This window comes from Ricinus communis, chromosome 8 (assembly GCF_019578655.1).
Source record: "Ricinus communis isolate WT05 ecotype wild-type chromosome 8, ASM1957865v1, whole genome shotgun sequence".
In the NCBI taxonomy this organism is placed as follows: Eukaryota; Viridiplantae; Streptophyta; class Magnoliopsida; order Malpighiales; family Euphorbiaceae; genus Ricinus; species Ricinus communis.
Genome location: NC_063263.1, coordinates 20,846,654 through 20,861,781, shown reverse-complemented (window position 1 = coordinate 20,861,781; position 15,128 = coordinate 20,846,654). Strand labels below are relative to the sequence as shown.

Below are 15,128 nucleotides of genomic sequence, written 5' to 3'. Positions count from 1 at the left end.
GGATTTTTTGTTTCCTTGTGCTTTTATTTCTGTTCTAGTCAATGAGTTAAAAAAGGACGTTTCTTTTTCTTTTTGAAATGAGTTTTGTGTTTCATTCGTAAATTAGTGATTTTTATCAATTTGCCTCCTTGAGCTGCTGACTAGATTTCAACAGATTCCACTAAAAAAAAAAAGAAAAAGTTGAATGGCACTTGGTAATTTAAGGATTTTAACCTCTCAGTTAAAGCCACGGTACATCATCAGTGAATCAGTCTTCTATTGGACGATTGCTTTTATTACAGAGGAATTTACACTGTATATCTCTATTTTGAAATAATTATAAAAATACTGCTTACATTTTTAAGCACTTTGTTTTCTTTTATAAGATGAAAGCTTGCTTTTCGGTTGAGTAATCTTTTCCACACTTATAAAGCTAACATTTATCTTTAATTTTTTCTTAAATTGATCATATTTTTCTTTTGGTCTCTACTTCAATTTCTTGCCATCACAAAACGCAATGTTCTTTTTGTAGTGAAGCTACAACAGAAATAAAAAATGATTTATTGTCTAATCCATATTTGTTTAGATTTTAATTTTTAATATTTATTTTTGTTATTTAATTATTTTAAAACTGAATGATTTTGTTGATGTTTGGTTGATGGTTAGTTGATGTGTAATTGATTTTATGACTAATATGGTTGATGTTTAGTTAATGTTTGGTTGATTTTCAGATCTAGAAGAATCGTCTTCAAATTTTTCTCTTGAACTGTTATTTTTTCTTTTGGATTTCAATTTCTTTTTTCTTTTATGATTTTTGCTATTTCAGCTCTTTGTTTGATGTAAAAGAAAAAAAATTATCGTTTTGGATTTTCTTAAAATTTATTAGATTTTACTCTATATAAGAAGTTTAGATTTATTTAAATTTTATAAAAAATAAATTATTTTGGTTTAAAGTCTTTTAATCTTTATGTTAAACTGCTTTGGCTGATTTGTTTATTAATTTTCAGATTTATGAAGATTTATCTTCAATTTCTTTTACTTTAATTGTTATTTACTTATTGAATAGTTCAAAATAATAGTAATTTTTGTTGAAAAATTATGTTTCAATATTGAAAAATATTAGAAATTAAATTTCGATTTCACATTAATAATCTTCTTTCTCTTTAAAAGACAATAATATTTTCCATCTTGAAGTTAAAATAAAAAGATATAAAATTCTATTAATATAAATAGAGTTAAAGTAGTTGCATAGAGTGGAAAAATTACTCTCTTTTAATAAAAATTAATTTGTCTGCCATAAAAAGATGAATATGGTAAACAAAAGGAATATATAAATAATTACAAAAATATCTTTCCTTATAAAAAATTAAAAGTCTCTAAAAACTAAAGAAAAAATGGTATAAAATAATAGAAATAATATGTGAATAATTAAGTAAATATCTTATCTTATAAAAAATAAAAATTTCTCAAATAAAAAGAAAAAGAAAAAGAAAAGAAAATATATATATATATATATATATATATATGTATAATATTAAAAAATAAAATCACATCTTACGATCATATTCATTGCTTTCTTTTTCAAATTTCTTCATAAATTGAATAACCTATAGTAATATTGAATTTTTACAAAAAGAAAAATTAAGCTTGATAGAATATTTTTGTGAGCTTGTGTTTTTTAGGAATATAAATTTTATTAATTTTGTAAAATTCTCAAATTTATAAAGTTTATAAATTTTTCAAATTAAGCTACACTCAAAAAATCAAGCAAAGTGGGATATTTAGATAACTCTAAAAAAATGAAAGAATTATAAACAAGTTGGCATTTACCGTCATATTAGTTCAAGAAATGTCTAACACAAACTATAAAATAATTCAACTATATAGTATAAAGTGAATGGGATGAATTTCAATTTTAATTTGGAAAGGATAAATTTTTTAAAAAGTGTCATTTTGATGAAGTCATCCATATTAATTAATTAGTTTATGTGAAATATATATTTTAAAAAAAATAAAAGATGAATTTAGACTCATATAAGAACACAAATCTTAAAATAAAAATAAAAGTAATTATTTATAAATCTAAAAGACCACTAATTATGCCCCATTTTTATGATATTTTTTCTATTGGATCTAAAAAGACATTGCAAGAAATGGTTCACATCATAAATTGACGGTGAAAGAAAAATCCATATTTTTGCAAAATATTTTACCTAAAAAGGGGATTTTTGTAATACTTTTTTTCTTGAGGTAAAAATGTTATTGTTGTTATATAAGGGGTATTTTTGTAAAGAACCCTTTATTATATAAATTATAAATATTTTTTTCAATCAAAAAATTAGAATCTTACTCTTTATTTTTAAAAAATGTTGTATGAAATTTAACTAATAATATGAGAATTTATAAAAAAATAACAATCCAAAATAATTAGTAAAAAGGACTTTTTAATTGATACAAACCAAAAATTCTGATTTGGTATATCGGTCTCTACACACGAACTATTCTTGATGAATTCCTGCAAAATAGCAAGTTATGGCCCTGGGTGTGGTACTTGGAAAACCACTCCAGCAATCAAGTTAGTATTTGGTGAAAACAATGAGATATAAGTATTTAAAAGGTTGTAGTTACATTACCTATTTCTCGTGGTGTGATATCTTACATTTATAGGCCTCGAGGTAGAGTAAACTTCTATTACTGTAGGATACATGATAGAGTTCTTTATATACTAAATAACAAGCACGAGAAGTAGAGTCTCGCTCTAAGTCTATAAGGAACTAGGTAGCGTTGAAATAAACTTCTACCTTTTAGGTGTCCGATCTTACTATGGTCGATCTATGGATTGATAGAAAGACTAGAATTTGTATGCTCTACTCGCACAATGTAATCCTTTCAGGCGAGCTCGTATCATATGTCCTCCCCATAAGGATTCGAGTTAAAGGCTCTAATCATACTGACATATGACAGTATTAGGGTGTAATGGCACTTCTTCTAAAAGCTTCTCTCCTGGTTATTGAAAACTGTCACGCCACCTTATCCCACTTCTCAAGGGTTTCAAAATTTGAAAAATCTATAACGGTAGAAACGGTTCACCTTATTCTTACACGTATTCTAGGTGATTAATACTCTTACCTCTTCAACTATCCCTCTAATTATGTATAAATATCTTTTTCTTTCCTTTATTTTTCACTTTTGCTTCCTTGACAGTATATCGTTTCTGTGTTGCTCTTATAATTTCATTCATGTGCTACCATTTCCTGCAAAATCTCTATCGTTTTCCAACTTCGGTGACCACTTCTTCACCATGGTTTCTCTGAGAGGAATTCTAGCTCTTTGATACCACCATCTCCGACAATTAGTTCTTTTTGGGAATTGTCTTAGTAAGTTCTTTCTGACTTTCTTACTCTTTCATCTTGTTCTTTAATGTTTCGTCAGAATGAGTGATTGTGAGGATAGCCAAAATAATTTCTCATTAGAATATGATTATAGTGAAGCCACAGAATCACACGATTCTTGCTCACCATCTCCAATCTCCATATATCATCCTCTTAAAATCTTTTCATACCTGATCCTTCCACCAGTTGAGCTCTTATCGTTTCTACCATTAATCCATAGAAGGGCAATGATAACGGGAGATCTCTCTATCACCAAACCACCGACATCTAAGCATTCATCTCCTAAAAAATCTAGTAAGAAATCTAAAAAGAAGAAAAAGGTTGATGATACCTAAATTCCTAAACCTAAAAAGAAAGTTAGGGAGATCCTCTATTATTTCACTGGCAAACAACTGGATCGCCTTAGATCTGCATACAAAGTACCTAATTCCTATACTCTTAGATTACTCGAACCTAGTACTTATGTCGATCTACCACTAGGAGACAAGGATAAGATGATCTATATTGAAGATCTGAAATCAAGACTTGGGTTTCCATTAGATGATCTTTATATTGATGTCCTAAGAGAATATAGTATCCTTCCTTGCCAACTTCATCCTAACTCTTAGAAAATTCTGTGCGGTCTTTGTTTTCTAGGCAAAGCCAAATGTTAAAATTCACTAGTGGGGTAATTAGGGAGTTATACCTTTTAGTGGTAAAGAAAGGGTTCGATCATTTTTGTAACACCCCCATCACATGCTAACCAATAAACATTAGCCAGGAAGCATACAAGCGTCGTAGAATATATACTACAGGTAGATAGGTCAATATGTAGGTTGTTAAGAATCCAGACACAAGGTTATTAACATATAAACATATGATTATACTTAAACATCATTTAACAAGTATTACAAACATCTTCTTATGCCTTATAAGGCATACTTCCATATATATCACATAACTGCATACAAAAATGCATCGGGAGGAGACTTCACAAACCGGCCCAACGAGAATGCTAAAAGCTAGACTTCGCATACAACCAACGGATGCACTACTATTTACAAACTTGAAAAGAAAAATTTTGGAGAGGGTGAGCCTCCAGCTCGGTAAATAAATAATCAACATAATCTATATCACATACACTTAATACAATTTCCACCAAATCACATAACTTTCCATGATATTCATAGTTTAGGTATAAAGTCATACCATTCTACTCAATTCATTACAAGCATCATAGAAGAAATACAATTCAACAATTATGGTTAGTTCTCACGGCTTGTGGATCCCCTTTAATGTGCTGCTCCGCCTCATCCTCACATATCACACACGTAAGCTGCTCCGCCTCATCTCACATTATACACTTTTATAGCCTCTCTAGGCTTTAGCCTCCCAAAGCTTTATATATATATATATATATATATATATTTTTCACAGGGGAATCCACCATTCACATGCACATATGCACTTAACATCACAATTCAATCATTTCACTTATATCATATTTCAGCAATAACAATTGTTCCACTCAACACCAATCATTTCCATCTCAGTCATTCAAACATAAACAATATTAAGCAAACGCAACCATTTGCGGAACATTTGATTAAATATATGAACATAGCAAATATTAACTATTTACTTACTCAAAATATACTATTCCTTTAGCATATAAGAACCTCCTTTCTCCACAACTTCCTTTCCAGGCCTTTGAGTACCTGTCAACACATTCATCAATTCACATTTCATGCATATTATAAATATTCATGTAAATGCGAGTTCTAATGCATTACAAGATCATCCCCTCTTTAATTCATAGGTCTAACTCTTCCTCTAAGACTCTCAATTACTGTTTTAATATCCTATAAACATTTCCCATCTAGTTAAATACCAATTTAACTCAAATTAACATCAATAAATTGCATAAAACTAATCTCCAATATTTCTGTTTTCTAGACAGAATTTAGTACCAAGGTATATTTATTGCTGGGAAAAATTGGCTTAATAAAAAAATCTCATATTAAATAGACATATCCATTTATGTGTCTAGTTTCATCTCCAAGAAGAATTACTCAATTCCGACTTCTATAGATTTAATTATTTTCAAATTACTGAGCAAGGGTCATACAGCTAGTTGTACCCGAGCAGCAATCTGTTTGCTCAATTTAAGCAACCAAAACGGCAAAAATAGCAAAATCACAAAACTACAAAGTTATAGAGGACTCTTTAAAATTTCCATAGACACCAATTAAGCTTAATTTGGACTTATATAACCCATGTTATGCCTAAAATACAGAACATTAAGGTTGCTGGAATTTTGACAGTTTTCTATCTTAACATACTTAAACTTAAATCAAGCTTAATCTTTATGCAATCATTCAATACTCTACTAATTTATGATAATCAGACCTTTAATTAATCAATGAGAGCATCAAATGAAGTTTTTCCAATTTGTAATCAAGAACCCTAATGACAAATTAATAACACTCAAGTAACAACTTACCAATTTCAGCTTTTGGGTTGCTAATATGCTTAAATCCTTTAGCTTTAGCTTGGCTCCTTCAATAGTTGGCAAAATCCTATCTTAATCTTAAGTTTTTCTAGGTATTCCACTCCTCTCTCTTATTCCAAATTTTGTGTTTTTGGCAATGTACGAATTTTAGAGAAATGAAGAGATAAAATGAGCTTGCTCATGGTTCCAATTTCCAATATTCCTCTCTTAATGCCACCACCTACTAAACTATTTTTATCACCCTAAATTAATTCTTACTAACCATATATAGGTACTAACTTTTAATTGTATCTTTTAAGTCCAATCTATTTACCCAACCTTCAACTATTGGTTCAATTAAGTCTTAAGGCTTAATACACATAACCCAAGTACTTAATCAACTTATCTAAATTAATAATCTAATATCATGCTTCTTATTCTCTACTTATAATTAATATATATCTGTTCTCATAAAATAAAAATATCATTGATATACCATCATATGCCCAATGATTAAATGTAAATGCACATAACATGGATGATGAGAAAATGCAGGCGTTACAATTTTCCTTTCAAAGTGAGAGAAAGATCATCACCCTACCTTCTGCAATAAAAAACTAGAGATACTAATTCTTGATCATCTTTAATGAGAATGATTGGGCGTGATCTTCCTAAAGATTGGGTGATCTACCCAAAGGATGAACTACTTGATCTTACTACCTCTGAGAGAAAGAACATCGACACTTTTTATAATGTTAGCCCTATTTATGGTGTGGAACTAATCAACATGTTTGAACTTAAAGTTTCTACACCCAGTAAGAAATGTAGAAAGGCGAAATCTAAATATATTGGTCCTGGTAGCCTTGATGGACAATCTCATGATATTTATCTTTCTTTTTGTTTTTTATTTTTATAAAATGTTGTTATAGTACCTGATCTTAATTTGTCATTTTTCATTTTTCAGAGATGAAGTCACTCTCCTAGTTGATGAAGAAGAAACAAAATAGAAGGCTAGACTTCAGAAGGGCGGATTGGACATTAAAGGATCAACCTCCAATGATCTTACCAACACATCCTCTATTATGCAACCAAGGATGTCATCAAGCCATGGGGCAAGGATCCTTTAGCATATAATGGACCAATGACTCGATTCAGGATTAAGAAGTTCAAGCAAGCTTTGAATTCTTATTTAGAGCATCTTATGAAGATGGTAAACAATGGAGCTTTGAAGATGACAACAATACTTTAAAGATTGTGAGCTTAATTGAAGTCAAACAACCTTAAGTCAACAAAGTCAAAGGGGTCAACAAGTTCCTTATTTAATTAGGAGTCTTGGCCGCATATCTTATCTCCTTTCTTTAAGGAGTTATTTGTTTTCTTGTAGAATTAGGATTCTTGGCCATATCTTATCTCCTTTTTTAAGGAGTTATTTGTTTCCTTGTTGATTTAGGAGCTTTGGCCGCATATCCTAGTCATTCTAGGGTTAGAATTATTTTGTTTTAAATTCTATAAATAGAGCCCTATGTAATTCGGCTAAGAACATGTTATTTTTGAATTTATCTTTTGCTTTGCAAAAACCTAGTGCGTTGCACTTTAATTCTAAAGGTGTTCCTTTTGAATTGCTTGAAATTAAATTGATTTGATTAGTTTGATTTCACATCTACTTGTTTATACAATCTTTTAGCTTATTAGTTTCAAGGTTGCTAAACAATTCATCTTATTATAATTGTTGATCTTAGTTCATCTTTAACTAAGGGTAACAATTCTGTTTAATTGCAAACTACGAGTTGATCTTTGGTGCGTTAAATCAGACTTATAGGTAAGGGTGCGTTCTACAGGGGCGAGATCTTGTCTGTTTGGTTTACTTTCATCATCAATAAGGGTTTGAATGTATCCTTTGAAGTTCAAGTTCGTATCATTTGGTATCATAGCCAAAATTGCTAGTTTAGGTGATTTTTCCTTTCATATTCAGTCCATAATTTTCCTCTTAAGTTAAAGGCTGTTTCGTTACTTATTAATTGTTTATTGCTCTGAATTTTTAACTGTTGAATCTGTGAGTCTGTTTGTTTGTGCTTAAGTTACAGTTCTATAAAAAAAATTTACAGAATTATAATTTCCTTGGGAAGATCGCGTTATTAAGCCGAAGACTATTTGTTGTAAGTTGTGGCCACTCCTTATTAAAGTTGAACTTCTGCCCTATTTTCTTTTCTTTCTCAATTCTTTGAATTCTCCTCTTTTCCTTCTAAAAAAAACCGTTCTTGGCTCATTGAATAAAATATTTTTTTTATTATAGGCTTGTTTTGTTTTGCATGCTTATATTTTTTTTTTTTTCATAAAGCGAATTGTTTATGTGAGTCTTGAAATTAATTTTCTGTGTTGATTGTGTAACTTGTTTATATGTTAATTGCTTACAAATTAGTTTAATTTTAAAGTCTTCAAATTGAACATCTAATTTTATGAGTGAAACACGTAAGGGAGTGATCCTTTTCTTGTTTGCCATATTTTCTAGATTAAACATGAGTTCTAAGGACAAAAAGTCGATTACAATGGAAGAGCTTACTCAAGCTCTAAAGGGAATTGTTGAACATGTGAATAGGGAGTTTGGTAAACGTGACACGGTATTGGATAAGATTAATGAATTCTTAGATAGTGAAAAATCTAAGTCATCAAAGGATAGTGATGACCATGAGGTTAAGTCTAGAGGACCTAGAATGGATTGGGGGCCTAAAATAGATTGTAACTTGGGGAGTATTAAAATGAAAATTCCATCTTTTGCTGGTAGGAGTGACCCTGAAGCCTATTTGGAGTGGGAAAAGAAGGTCGAGCGTGTCTTTGAATGCCATAACTATAGTGAACCTAAGAAGGTTAAACTAGCCGTCGTAGAGTTTGCTGATTATGCTGTCGTTTGGTGGCATCAATTAGTGAGTTCTAGGAGGCGACTTGGGAAAGCTGAAATCGATTCTTGGGTAAAGGTTAAGAGAATCATAAGAAAACGTTTTGTACCTATAATAAACTACCAAAGGGACTTATATAATAAATTGCAGAATTTGGTACAAGGGTCTAAGAGTATTGAGGAATATTGGCAAACTATGGAGGTAGCAATGATTAGGGCCAATATAGATGAGGATAAGGAGGCTACAATGGCACGGTTTTTGCATGGACTTAACTGTGATATTGCTAACATTATTGAATTGCAGCATTATGTTGAGATGGGGGACATACTACACATGGCAATCAAGATAGAAAGGCAAATAAAAACAAGACAAAGAATGCATTGCCTAGTTCCAAGTGGAGTGGGACGTGGACAAGTGGCACACAAACCACTAACAAAGGTCGTGAGGTGATAAAGGGCATCAAGGCAGCACCTAAACTTAATGCCAAACCAAAGTCACAAGAGGAGTCCGAACAAAGAAAGGTACAATATTTCAAATGTTTGAACTATGGACACATCTCATCAAATTGTCCAATCAAAAGAACCATGGCGATTCGAGGTGGTGAGATGGTTTTTACTAGTGATGAGAGTGAAGGTGATGAGGAGACCGAACATGATGATGATGATAACATGCCACCACTGGAGGATTGTGAAGATCTCCAATTAAGTGAGCAAGTAATATACTTGTCACTATTCGTGCTTTGAACTTGCAACATAGGGATGATGATAAAGTGCAAAGGGAAAACATCTTTCATACTAGATGTCGGGTGCAAAATAGTAATTTTGTTTGTACTTTGATCATTGATAGGGATAGTTGCACCAATGTTGCTAGCACTATGATGGTAGATAGGTTGAAGTTGTCTACTTTTAAACATCCCAAGCCTTATGTGGTGTAATGGTTGAATGATTATGGAGGTCTACGAGTAACCAAGCAAGTTAAGGTTGCATTCAGCATTAACAAGTTTCGTGATGAGGTGCTTTGTGATGTGATACCTATGCATGCTTGTCATTTATTATTGGTTAGACCATAGTTGTTTGATAGGAATGTGGTTAATTATGGGCGTACCAATTCATATTCTCTTATTATGAATGGTGTGCGTTATTCTCTTGCTCCTTTAAGTCCCAAGGAGGTTTATGAAGATCAAAAGGTGCTAAAGGCACGCATGAATGCATATGAAAAAGAAATAGAAGAGAGAGAGAGTGCACATAAAAAGGAAAAAGAGCACGAGCAAAAGGAGAACTGTGGGAAAATAAATGAGGGGTGTGAGCTTCGAGTGGTAAAAGGAAAGCAAAATGAGAGTTTGCATAAGAGTGGAGTGAAAAAAAAAGAGTAATGCACAAGAAAAAGGAGAATTGAGTGGAGAAAAAAGAGTAAGTTTTCTTGTGAGAGATAGAGATGTGAGGAAGGCTTTATATTCTAATAAGCAAGTACTTGTGCTTATGTATAAGGAAACATTATTTAGTACTAACGACTTTAACCCTTCTCTTCCTAGTGTCTTTATGAATCTCTTGCAAAAGTTTGAAGATGTGTTTCCGGAAGAATTGCCTAATGGGTTACCGCCCTTGAGAGGCATTAAGCATCAAATTGATTTTGTATCAGGATGATCCATTCCCAATAGATCGGCCTATCGAGTGAATCCGGAAGAGACTAAGGAGTTGCAATGCCAAGTGGAAGACTTGCTAAGTAAAGGTTATATTCGTGAGTCTTTGAGCTCTTGTGTTGTACCTGTTTTATTAGTTCCTAAGAAAGATGGGTCTTGGCATATGTGTGTTGATTGTTGTGCTATTAATAAAATAACTATTAAATATTGTCATCCTATTCCTAGGTTAGATGATATGCTTGAAGAATTTCATGGTAGTTATATTCTTACTAAGATATATCTTAAAAGTGGTTACCATCAAATTAGAATGAAAATTGGTGATGAATGGAAAACTGCTTTTAAAAACAAATTTGGCTTGTATGAATGGTTAGTTATGCCTTTTGGTTTGACAAATGCACCTAGCATATTTTTGCGATTAATGAATCATGTCTTACGAGCATATATAGGTAAATTTGTTGTGGTCTATTTTGATTATATTCTAAATTTTAGCAAAAGTTTAGATGATCATGTTGAGCACGTGCGTTTGGTTTTGATTGCTTTGCATAAAAATTCTTTGTTTGCTAACTTGAAGAAGTGTGATTTTTGCACAAACAAGCTTGTGTTTCTTAGCTTTGTTGTTAGTGCAAAGGGTATTGAAGTAGATGAAGAAAAGGTTAAGGTGATCAAGGATTGGCCTACACCGAAGAATACTAGCGAAGTCAAAAGTTTTTATGGGCTTGCAAGTTTTTATAGGTGATTCGTGAAGGGTTTCAGCACAATAGTCACACCCTTAAATGAGCTCGTGTAAAAGGATGTGAAGTTTATATGGGGGAAGAAAGCAAGAACGGGCATTCGAAATGCTCAAAGACAAACTAACTTCTTCTCCTATTCTTTGTCTACTTGATTTTTCTAAGACTTTTGAGATTGATTGTGATGCTTCTGGTATAGGTATTGGAGCTGTCCTTATGCAAGATGAGAAGCCAATCGCCTATTTTAGTGAGAAACTCCATAGTGCGAGTTTGAAGTATCCAACATATGATAAGAAACTCTATGTGCTTGTTAGGGCTTTGGATGTGTGGAGCCATTATTTGCTACCAAAGGAGTTCGTAATCCACACCAATCATGAGTCTTTGAAGCACTTGAAGGGCCAAAACAAGTTGAATAAGTGTCATTCCAAGTGGAGTGAATTCATTGAGGCGTTTCCTTAAGTCATCAAGTATAAGCAAGGCAAAGATAATATGGTATTTGAAGCTCTTTCTAGAAGGTATGCTTTACTTGCTTCTCTAGAAACAAAATTACTTAGTTTTGAATTTATTAAGGATTTGTACTTGGATGATAAAGACTTTGGTTCTATATTTATTACGTATGAACATGGTGCATGTGATAAATTCTATAGACATAATGATTTTCTCTTTAGGGAGAAACGTTTATGTATTCTTAATTGTTCATTACACGAGTTGCTTATGAGAGACTCACATGAGGGTGGCTTGATAGGACACTTCAGTATTTAAAAGACTTTAGATATTTTATATGTGCACTTTTATTGGCCTAAGATGAAATCCGATGTAATGAGAATATATGAAAAGTGCATTGTGTGTAGACAAGCTAAGTCTAAATCGCAACCCTATGGGTTGTACATGCCTTTGCCTGTACTTAGTACACCTTGGATTGACATATCCATGGACTTTCTGCTTGGATTGCCTGGGTCTAGGAAAGGTCATGATAGCATTTTCGTTGTTGTTTTGATAGGTTTTCAAAGATGTCACATTTTATAGCCTGTAAGAAGACCGATGATGCACAACACATTGCTGAATTGTTCTTTAGAGAGGTAATACGCTTATATGGTATGTCTAGAACTATAGTTAGTGATAGGGACACTAAGTTTTTGAGTCATTTTTGGAAAGCTTTGTGAGGTAAGCTGGGAACTAAGTTATTTTTTTCTACTACTTGTCATCCCCAAACTGATGGCTAAACCGAAGTGGTGAATAGAACTTTAGGACAATTATTGCGTACCATGGTTAAGAAGAACCTCAAGTCTTAGGAAGAATGTTTAACTTATGTAGAGTTTGCGTATAATCGTAGTGTGCATTCATCTACACATTTTTGTCCTTTTGATTATTGTGTATGGTTTTATTCCATTGAGTCCTTTAGATTTGCTTGCTTTACCTTTAAGTGAACAAACTAACCTTGATGGAGCCAAGAAGGCCGAATATATGTTGAAGTTGCATGAACAAGTGAAAGCTAATTTGGAGAGGCAAAATGATCAAATCACCAAACAACATAATAAGGGTTGCAAGAAGGTTGTATTCAATGTTGGTGATTGGGTTTAGGTGTACTTAAGGAAAGAAAGATTTCCTAATCAAAGAAAATCTAAGTTGATGCTTAGAGGTAATGAACCTTTTCAAGTTTTGGAGCGTGTCAATGACAATGCCTACAAAATTGATTTGCCTGGTAAGTATAGTGTAAGTGCTACTTTTAAAGTTGTTGATTTGTCTCTTTTTAATTATGATATAGGTGAAGATTCAAGGTCGAATCCTTTTGAAGAAGGGGGGAATGATGCAACCAAGGATATCATCAAGCCATGGGGCAAGTATCCCTTAGCATATGATGGACTAAGGACTCGATTAAGGACTAAGAAGTCCAAGCAAGCTTTGAATTCTTACTTAGAGCATCTTATGAAGATGACAACAATACTTTGAAGATTGTGAGCTTAATTGAAGTCAAACAAACTTAATTCAACAAAGTCAAAGGGGTCAACAAGTTTCTTGTTGAATTAGAAGTCTTGGCCGCATATCTTATCTCCTTTCTTTAAGGAGTTATTTGTTTCCTTGTTGAATCAGGAGTCTTGGCCATATCTTATCTCCTTTCTTTAAGGAGTTATTTATTTCCTTGTTGATTTAGGGTTTTTGGCCGCATATCCTAGTCATTCTAGGGTTAGAATTATATTGTTTTAAACTCTACAAATAGAGTCCTATGTAATTCGGCCAAGGACATGTTATTTTTGAATTTATCTTTTGAATTTATCTTTTGCTTTGCAAAAACCTAGTGCGTTGCACTTTAATTCTAAAGGTGTTTTTTTTGAATTGCTTGAAATTAAATTGATATGATTAGTTTGATTCCTCATCTACTTGTTTATACAATCTTTTAGGTTATTAATTTCAAGGTTGCTAAACAATTCATCTTATTATAATTGTTGATCTTAGTTCATCTATAGCTAAGGGAAACAATTCTGTTTAATTGCAAACTATGAGTTGATCTTTGGGGCGTTAAATCTGACTTATAGGTAAGGGTGCATTCTACAGGAGCGAGTTCTTGTCTATTTGGTTTACTTCCATCTTCAATAAGGGTTTGAACGTATCATTTGAAGTTCAGGTTCATATCACTCTGTAAAGGATGTCTCTTCTCCAGATGGAGCCAAGCATCCCCCTTCTCCGAAAAGTAACGCACCTCCTCTTTTGTCTGAGGAGGTGACTGAGGGTTCTTACAAGCGGCCTACTCCCAAAGGTGGTCTAGTTCACCCCACCAAATAGATCAAGCTATTTGAGGATTTTACCCCCCTTAGTGATCTCTACTAAATTCACCGAGATAGTAGAGAAAATATTTAGGGAGGATGCCATAGTATCTAATCAAGCCATCGCCACAAACATAGTGAAGGCGATCCAGCTATAGCGTAATCAAGAAATTTTTATTGATAATGTTACTAATGCTGAGGTAGCAGACACCCATGGTTTCTGACCTTGGTAAGATATCTATCCTCCTTTCTTGTTCCATGCATACACTTTATTTTCTTGTTATGTTGATAGATCCTCTATTTTTCAAGTTTCCTAATCCATCTTTACTCCCCGTCGCTACACTCTAAAGTATAAAGATAAGGTGAAAAATGACTATTTATAGGCTAAAATGAACTAAGAGGCAAGAGCTTGAGATGTTCAGGATAAACTCATTTCTGAGCAGAATACTGCTTTAGAAAATGAGAAATCCAAAAGTGTTGTAAGAAAGCTAAGCTCGGTAAGGAGATTACATCTCTAATTGGTGAACTTTTCTTCTCTTTTATGATGAACTATCATTATTTTTGTTGAAATTGTGTTTATTTTTTTAATTTGCTTAGCTATGTTCGTTCCTTTTACTTAAATATATTTGTTGATTTCCTTTCCTTACATCTTTTAATGGTTTTATGGGAGCTCTTGTCAGAAGTTTATTAGAGATCTTTTCTTAATAGATCCTTTGGGAATTTCTGGATAATCTCCCTTTAGTAGATCTTATGAGAGAAGATTTTTTGAAGATTCTTTGAAGATCTTTTCTTGAAAAATCCCTTAGAGATGCTCTTTTTGACTCTCTTGATGAGTTATCTTTCAGAGATTCACATAGTTACAATTATAGGTATAAAATCACTCACAAATTGACTGAAGAATACTTCTTATTAATGTAAAGTATATACTTGGCAAAAAATACATCTAATTTCCACAAATAGGCGATGTAACTCAAACCTTTATTGAACAACTATAAATATAAAACTAATAAAAACGACTAACACTTTGTCGGTACTTCATTAGTAATAGGCTCTTAGGTTGTTCGAGTTCCATGAATGAAGGAGGATCTTTCTAGCACCATTTTCCAGCTTATATGCTTCGAACCTTAAAACTTTAGCGATCTTGTAGGGCCCTTCCCAATTGGGTTACAACTTGCTAACTCTTATATTGCCCCTAAATATCTCTGCCTTTCTTAGTACCAAATTACCTTCTTGGAAAATCCTTTCTTTAACTTGGTGATTATGA

General features: G+C 32.5%; 1 protein-coding gene across 1 annotated transcript; it reads left to right on the top strand.

Annotated features, from left to right (window-relative positions):
• The first annotated feature begins 9,319 nt into the window (after positions 1 to 9,319).
• LOC125370939 lies at positions 9,320 to 11,561 on the top strand. The gene is made up of 5 exons (XM_048378402.1): positions 9,320 to 9,448; positions 9,805 to 9,921; positions 10,223 to 10,366; positions 10,946 to 11,078; positions 11,302 to 11,561. The coding sequence occupies exons 1-5, from the start codon at positions 9,320 to 9,322 to the stop codon at positions 11,559 to 11,561; spliced, it is 783 nt and encodes a 260-aa protein (XP_048234359.1).
• Positions 11,562 to 15,128: the final 3,567 nt, after the last annotated feature.